The 7654-nt window shown below is 56.1% G+C and overlaps 1 protein-coding gene across 1 annotated transcript in view; it reads right to left on the bottom strand.

Moving 5' to 3' along the window:
* Nucleotides 1-805: 805 nt before the first annotated feature.
* Nucleotides 806-7654, bottom strand: part of ARHGEF10L (Rho guanine nucleotide exchange factor (GEF) 10-like) — a gene marked incomplete at both ends in the record, with an annotated part of 83431 nt that continues 76582 nt past the window's right edge. Inside the window, one exon of the mRNA XM_008591396.1 lies at nt 806-954. Within this exon, the coding sequence (XP_008589618.1) occupies nt 806-954 (149 nt within the window). The remainder of the gene's footprint in view (nt 955-7654) is intronic.

The following is a 7654-nucleotide window of genomic DNA, read 5'->3' as shown; positions in this document are numbered from 1 at the left end:
CTCTCAACCTGCACCCCTCCAAGGGGCTGAAGTACGCAGCCGACCTGAGGTGGACATGGCCGGGACAGGGGTCGGAGCTGCTGCCGGGGATGGTGCCTCCCCATTCCTCCCCTTCCAGAAAGTCTCAAGTGCTCCTGGGCCACTAGGAGAGGCTGAGAAAGGCCACATGGGGGCCCAGCTTTAGCCAGCTCTGGGCCCCAAGGCCTGCTGCTCACACCCCCTCCCCAATAGCCATCAGCCACATCTCTGCTCCCAGAAGCCTCTGCCTGTGGGGTGGTGAGGCAGGGTGGGCACTGCTGTCATTCATCAACAGGAACAGGCCTAGGCCAAGCCAGGAACAGGCCCCCAGGACCAGGCTCTCATCCTGGGGACTGAGGCATGGCAATCTCTTCCTCCACGTGTTTAAAGAGCCCAGCCTCCAGGATGGCGGTGTCCATGCTGGCCACACCCCCAGCAAAGCTAGGACTCATGGGTATAAGTCCTGGGTACCAATCCAAGGACAGGGACTCCAGCCCCACCCCCACAGGCAGCAGCAGACACAACTCAGCATCCAGATCACAACCCAGGGCAGCGGGACCCTTCCTTCCACTCACAGCAGCCCTGGGGATATGTGTTGCAGACAGAGGTCAGGGCCCAGCAGGGGTCTTGGGCACCCTCTGCTTCCCACAAACTATCAAGTCAATCCCCAAGACACAGCTAGGAGCCAAGAGTAGTGTCAGGGAGGGCGTGGGAAGGGTCAGCAAACTTGAGCCAGGCAGGTGGCCCCATGGACCAGGGGCCATGAGCCACGAGGTACAGCCAGTACCTGAGTCTGCAAGGTGGTGGCGTCCAGGACGGTGACAAGGGGCCCACAACTGGCCCACACGGCATCTTCCAGGCTCAGCAGAGTGCGGACAGGACCCGGCCCCACAGTCACACACATAGGAGGGCTCTCCAGGTCCCACAGGACTCCTCCTGGAGGGAGAGGAAGGAGGCAGGTCAGGGGCGGGAAGGGGCACACAGGTCAGGGCTGACAGCTCCCCGGGCCCTCAGGACCACGGCCAGCAGCAGTGGGCCCAGTGGGCTCCACACGCACCTTTCTATGGCCCTTCTTCCTTTTTTTCTGTCTGGGATGGTGGCTGTTCCCATCTGCCTCTGACTCCTGCCATTTATGTTCCACGCTTCCAGGACCACACTCTCAAATTCATCTTCCCTCCCTCCCTCCTTCCCTTCCTTTCTTCCTTCTTTCTCCCTCCCCTTCCCTGCCTCTCTCTCTCCTTCCCTCTCTCTCTCACTCATTCCATACAGACTTAGTAAGCACCTACGCCAACCAGGTCATGTGCAGGTACCAGGAAGACAGAAATGAATCAGACACAGGCCTTGCTCTCAAGGAAAGCCTGCTGGTCCGAGACACCAAGAGGTTACTCAATAGGTACAATACCCTGTGCTGAGGGCAAATGAGCAGACATGCAACGGGCCTGGAGGACTGCTAAGATGGGAGGAACCACCTCTGCACAGGGGGAAACCCAGGGAGGCCTCTCAGAAGAGGCAGCACCCACAATTGGCCCTGCCAGGAAGGCAGCGTGAGACCTGGATCCAGGAAGAAAGTGTGCTGGGCCCAGAGTCAAGAGACTTGGAGTCTGGCCCTGGTTCTACTACCAACTTGCTAAGGACCTTGAGTGCTTCTCTCCCCTTCTCAAGGCCTCCGTTTCCCCAGATGTAAAATGGGACAGGGTGGTGTTAACAAGATTGTCTCTGAGGACGTTTCTTGCACAGCTTATCTAGACGGAATCTTGACTTCTCATGGATCTTGCCTATTCCTAGGGGACTGTCAACTTTACCGAGATCTCTGATCTCTTTGCTAAGATTTCTTCCTCCCCCCAGTGACACCACTGCCTCCAGATACAGGAGGAATTTCTGGGAGGCAGTCACTCCCTAGTCTGCCATCCCTGACTGAGGGACCTGGCCGGGCACTAAATGAGGTTCTCCCCTCTCCCCCAGGGATGCTGAGATCACCCAACATCCATTTTCCATGACATCTAAGCACTGTCTATGGAGATTGGTTTTCCTCTGGTCACACCCAATGCCCCACAGAAGCCCACGGGCTGCTTTGTCTTGTCAGGAGGCCAGGTGAGAAAGAGGGCAGAGGAGGAAGCTGGGGCCCAACCTAGGGCAGCCTGGGTGTGGCACACCCTGGAGAGACAGGCAGCAGTGGCTGGGGTCTGGGAGGCAGGATGGAGCCGGCTGCTGGCTGACAAGTGCTCTATTCCCCTCCACCCACCTCCATTAGGTCACCAGACAGACCCTCCCTCTCCAAACCAGCAGCCGGGTGGCATGATGGGGCACAGCTTTCTCCAAAGCTGGAGGGGTCACCAGGGTATATGATGGACCATTCTCCCCTCCCACTCCCCACCCCAGGCCAGGCTTCATCCCAGTTTTCCCTGTCTCTTTACCCTCCTTCACCTGCAAACCAGATTCCCCTCCTGTCCTTCTTCTGCCCTACTTAAAAACAACAGGCTCCCAGCTCAGCTAAGAAGTTGGGGAACAGGAACTGGACCCCCCTCCCAACACACAACCCACTCTTTCCAGCCCATGAGCATAAGTACATGGGAAGCAGGCTGGGCCAGAGCAGTCTGTGGCCCCTGAACTTCTGCATGAACTTGGACAGGGGACTTCACATCTCTGAGCCTCAGTTTTCTCATCTGTAAACTGGGCGTGATAACCAGAGCTACGCCTCTCTGGATGCTGCAGGGAGGCACATAGAGAACACGTGGCACAGGTGCCTCGACAGCAGTTGCTACATACTGTTACATATCCGCACACTGGCACTCTTTCCGTGAGTTACTTCCTTAACTCCGGACAAGCCTGCGTGGTAGATGCCGTTATTGTCCTTGTTTTATAAGCGAGTCCCCTGAGACACAGTGTGTGGAAACAACTACCCCAATTCACAGAGCTAAAAAGTAGTCCGTGCTCATTGGCTTTTACTGTTGTCACCTGCCACACACAGCAGCCTGTGGAAGCAGGTGTTGACTCCACTTAACCAATGTGACAACAGAGACCTGGAGAGCTGAGAACTTGTGCAAAGCCACCCAAGAAGTGACGGGCCAAACAGGATGAACTCAGCTGTGTCTGACTCTGGTCCTGGCCTCCTTCTTCAACCCCTGCTGCTTTCTGGGGTTTCTGAAAGGTTCTGCAACTAAGACTGGTGTCCAGGAGGGGTGAGTGACCAGAGGGCAGCCAGGCCTCCTCCAGGGATGCTGACCCCCCCCCAAGACACCAGAGCCCAGAAAATGCAAGGCTTTGAGCACCCCCCAGTGGCCAGAGGTGAGTAGTGTTTGTGGTCAGAAGCTGGATCTTCTACGGCTGTGGCTAAGATGGGGGCCGGGACCCCTCTCAGGGAGGAAGCACCCTGATGATACCCCGATAACTGGGAAATGGGGGCTCCACCCCGTGGTCACAGCAGGGATGGCCCCCAGAGCCCTTGCACCTCTACCCTGGACTACAGCATCCATCATCATGGCTGTCTGGGGGATGGGCTATGGCCTGAAGTCTCTGAGGGTCACCTGTGCGCTGCCCACTCCTCCCCCATTTGCTGAGAGTCTCCAGATATCCTCTGAGAAGTCCTGACTCCAGGGCAGAATGATAAACTGCACTGCAATTTAATAATGTTGATGCTGCTATATCAGAAGGGACACAGGACAGGAATCCCCGATTAGAGGGCCCCTGGTGGGACCCTGACCAAGAGGCTTTCCCTTGCTGGGACTCAGTTTTCCCATCTGCACCATGAGGGGACAGAACTTTGTCTTCTAAAGTTCTTCCCAGCGCTTACGTGCCTTGATTCTGTTATAAACTCACTCACTGGGAGCTCTGGGCAGGGCACGAGCCTCCACTGCCTGGTGGGGGCTGCGCGCTTTCCACCCACCTCCTTGCCTTACCCTCCAGCAGCCGTGCGGAAGCACACCCACATTCCGGAGCGTGCATGCACGCACACACCTGCCCTGCATGACAGTCCATTCATCTGGTTCCAGCGCCAGCTCTCTCAGCCAGACGGAGGGAGATGAAGGCCCTGTCTCAGCAAAGGCACCTTCAGAAGGCTGGCGTCCCCCTCCCCCAGCCTGCAGGGGGGAAAGCCCGCTGGTCCCTCAGGGATCCAGAGCCAGCTGGAGCCAGAAGGCAGGACACAGAGTGAAAGTCATCAAGGCTGAGAGGGGCCCAAAGGGCAGCCCCTGCCTGGTACATAACAGTAAGTAATGGCAGTCACGATGACTACGAGGATCAAGGGAACGAGTNGCCTGGTACATAACAGTAAGTAATGGCAGTCACGATGACTACGAGGATCAAGGGAACGAGTGCGAGTCACTATACTCCAGGCCAGGTTTTGTGTGAATGACCACATCTAACCTTCACAACCGTTCTGCAGCGTGGGGCTGTCTGCACCCCCAGTTCACAAGTGAGTAAACTGAGGCTCAGAGAGGCAGAGCAACAGGCCCAAACCCTCACGGCTGGGACTCCATCCCAGGCAGCCCACCCCTTTCCCATTACATCATCTGCCTCCTCGAGGGGATGACCCTGGCCCACCTCCCCACTGTCCAAGCAGGGACATTCCTACAGCCCAACCCAAGGCCTGGCAATGCTCCTATGTCTGCTCAGATGCAGCAGAGGTGCCAGGTAGCTCTGCTCAAACACAGGACCAGACAACATGTGGGCAGGGACAGCGGCCGCCTGGCTCAGCTCTGGGTCCCAGAACCCTGCACAGTGCCTGGCACTCCGTGGGCACTCAATACATACTTGGTGAGAGAATGAATGAATGAATGCAGATAAGCAGAGACTCCTGGGAGCAGCAGAGTGACTGCCATGGCCACACTGCTCCTGGCCTCAGTTTCCCCTTCTGTTGCTGGAGGCTGGACTCTGAGGCTTCCCCAGCTCTGACAATCTGTGAATGACTTCACGTGGCCTGGTCAGCTTAGAGTCCTCACAGGCCCACTCCTGGTTACTATTCCACAGGTTCTCCAGGACTAATATGTATGGTCCTACCAGGAACACCAGCTTTAACAAGAATTGGCTTAGCCAAACCCAGGCAGGGCAGTAAGCCTGTCACACTGCTACAAACATTTGCAAGTATCTCATCTAATACCCGCTCCAAGACAATGAAAAGGGGTGTGGATTATCCACAATCCCCTGCCTCCAGGCCACCAGGGGGCACAGGGTGGGTTCTGAGGGGCACAGGGCCCAAGGCTGACCCAGGCTCAGCCCCAGCTCCTGTTCTGGCGCTGGGATGCAGTAGGGGTATCTGAGGGGTATCCGAGGCCTTGGTGAATCCAAAGGAGGGCAAGGCTGATGCTGGCCCCACAGCTGGTCATAGGCAAGGCTGATGCTGGCCCCACAGCTGGTCATAGCCAGGGTGATGATTCCAGACCCAGCCACACAAGGCCCAGGAGAAGGACAATGGGGAGGAATCCAGCCACCCCACACTGTGCAGCAGGTCACGAGAGCCCCACTTCCTGCCCAGGCCATGTCTGAAGGACACCATGGGGTGGGAGTGGGGCGCCAGGCAAGGCCAATATCTTTCCTAGAGGCCTCCTTGAGCACATCCAAACACAACGCCCAGAGAGTGGGCTCATGGGGAAGGTGACCCCAGATTCCTCTGCCCAGTGGCTGTCCCAGCCTCCCAGACAGTCTCCCTGCCTTCACTCCCGTCTTCCAGCCAGAGGGATCCCTGTCTGCCCCTGGACCTTGCCTAGTACCACTTCCCCTTCTGGCTACCATCCAGCACAACAGCCTCCTCTCTGGGGACCACCCACCAGACCACCCACTCTCCTGCCTCCGGGCCATTGCATGTGCTGTTCCACTGCCGAGAACACCGTTCCCCAAGTCTTCCCTTGCCTGGCTGCTTCTCCTTCAGCCCTCAGCTTCAGGATCCCCCTCCTTGGAGAGGCCTTTGCCATCCACCCAACCCACACTCAGGTGGCAGGCTCTCGTGTGACACCCCATTCCTTCCCTTAGGGTCCCTCAGCACGATGTGTGTAATCTTATTATGCTTCCTGCTTGTTTACTTGACCAAGTCTGTACCCCTCTATAGACCATAAACTCCACGAGGGCAGGAGACACGTCCATTCTGCTCACTACTGTATCTGAGGCGCATAGTAGGTGCTCAATAAATATCAGGTGGGCAGATGTTTTCAAGGCAGGAAAGCTGGTGGAACAGCTCAACCTTCTCCTCCAGGCCCCATCGCTTCATCTCTGTTTGGACAAGCCAAAGCCCCTCACGTCTGGAGGAGGCTCTGGCCAGCGAGGCAGGATACCTGGGTTCAGGTCTCAGCTCAACCATGGGACTTTGGGCAGTCTCTTCCCATCCAGAAAATGAGGGCCTGGAGTCCAATGTCCCCAATGGCTCTTCTGCTTCTGACAAACTACCAGGCTCCAACCCCAAGGTGAAAGCCAATGGTCAGACCCAAAACCTCTGTTACAGGTTGAATTGTGTCCCCCCAAAATCTTTAAGCTGAAGTCCTAATCCCCAATACCTCAGAATGTGACCTTATTTGGAAACAGGGTCATTGCAGATGTAATTAGTTAAGATGAGGTCATACTGGAGTAGAGTGGGCCCCTAATCCAAAATGAGCGATGTCCTTATAAAAGGGGGAAATTTGGGCACAGACACACACATAGGAAGAACACCATGTGAGGATGGGAGTTCTGCTGCCACAAGCCAAGGAATGACCTAGGAGGGAGACCTGGACAGATCTTTCCCCGGCACCTGCAGAAGGAGCAGTGCCCACCCAGCACCCTGACCCCAGACTTCTGGCCTCCAGAAGGTGAGACAATAAATTTTCTGTTATTTAAGCCACCTTTTCATGGCACCCTCACGTTCTCCCAACCCAGGCATTCAGACTGATAAGACAGGAATCAAGAAGGAAAAGGCCACAAGCAGCCCAAACTTGGGATGGAGAGGGCCGGGGAGGGACGAGGCAGGCGGTCCCTTTGAAACCCCTCACCCAGATCTCCGCAGAGCTGAGCCCATATTCACATTCACATGCACGCTCTATCTATCTGACGGTGAGAGGGGTTTTTTTTTCCCTCCCTCTTCCCCCTTTAATTAAAAACTATAAATGCCTTATCAAAAGCTAATTAAAAATACCAACACAGTGCCAAGTGGCAAAAAAATAGCTCAGTACAAATATCCGTTTATAACTCCGCAACAGGCTGTGATGACGCAGCACTGGAGCCACGCTGGAGGGGGAGGGAGGGGAACGCTGCACTGTGGGCCACCCTTCGGGTTCACCTGCCAGCTTGGCTCAGGGTGGCCTGGGGAGAGCTGAACAAGCCACAAGGGGATGGGTGCCACAATGCTGCATGTGACTGTGGACAAGTGCGTCCCCTCCCTTAGTCAGCACCCTGGTCCCCAAAGCGGAGGTAATTCTCAAGGGTTGTGGTGAGAATTAAGCTAATGCGCATGCATTAAGCACTTTATCCTGTCCCTGGAGCGCAGCAGCCCCAACACTGTTAGCCTTGCCCTCCAGATGTAATCTGCGCCAGCTATGGTAGAGTAACAGAGATTAGAATGCTTAACCCCACTGAGTAGTCCCCGGCCCCACACTTTGCCTTCTCTGAGTTGTTCAACCCAGTGGGACCCAGGAGTGGTGGGCATTACCATTCCTCCCATTTTACAGATGAAGAG

The sequence above is a fragment of the Galeopterus variegatus genome, unplaced genomic scaffold, assembly GCF_000696425.1.
Source record: "Galeopterus variegatus unplaced genomic scaffold, G_variegatus-3.0.2 Scaffold6896, whole genome shotgun sequence".
Taxonomy (NCBI): Eukaryota; Metazoa; Chordata; class Mammalia; order Dermoptera; family Cynocephalidae; genus Galeopterus; species Galeopterus variegatus.
The sequence above is the reverse complement of the archived record's forward strand: the minus strand, read 5'-3'. Positions and strand labels throughout refer to the sequence as shown.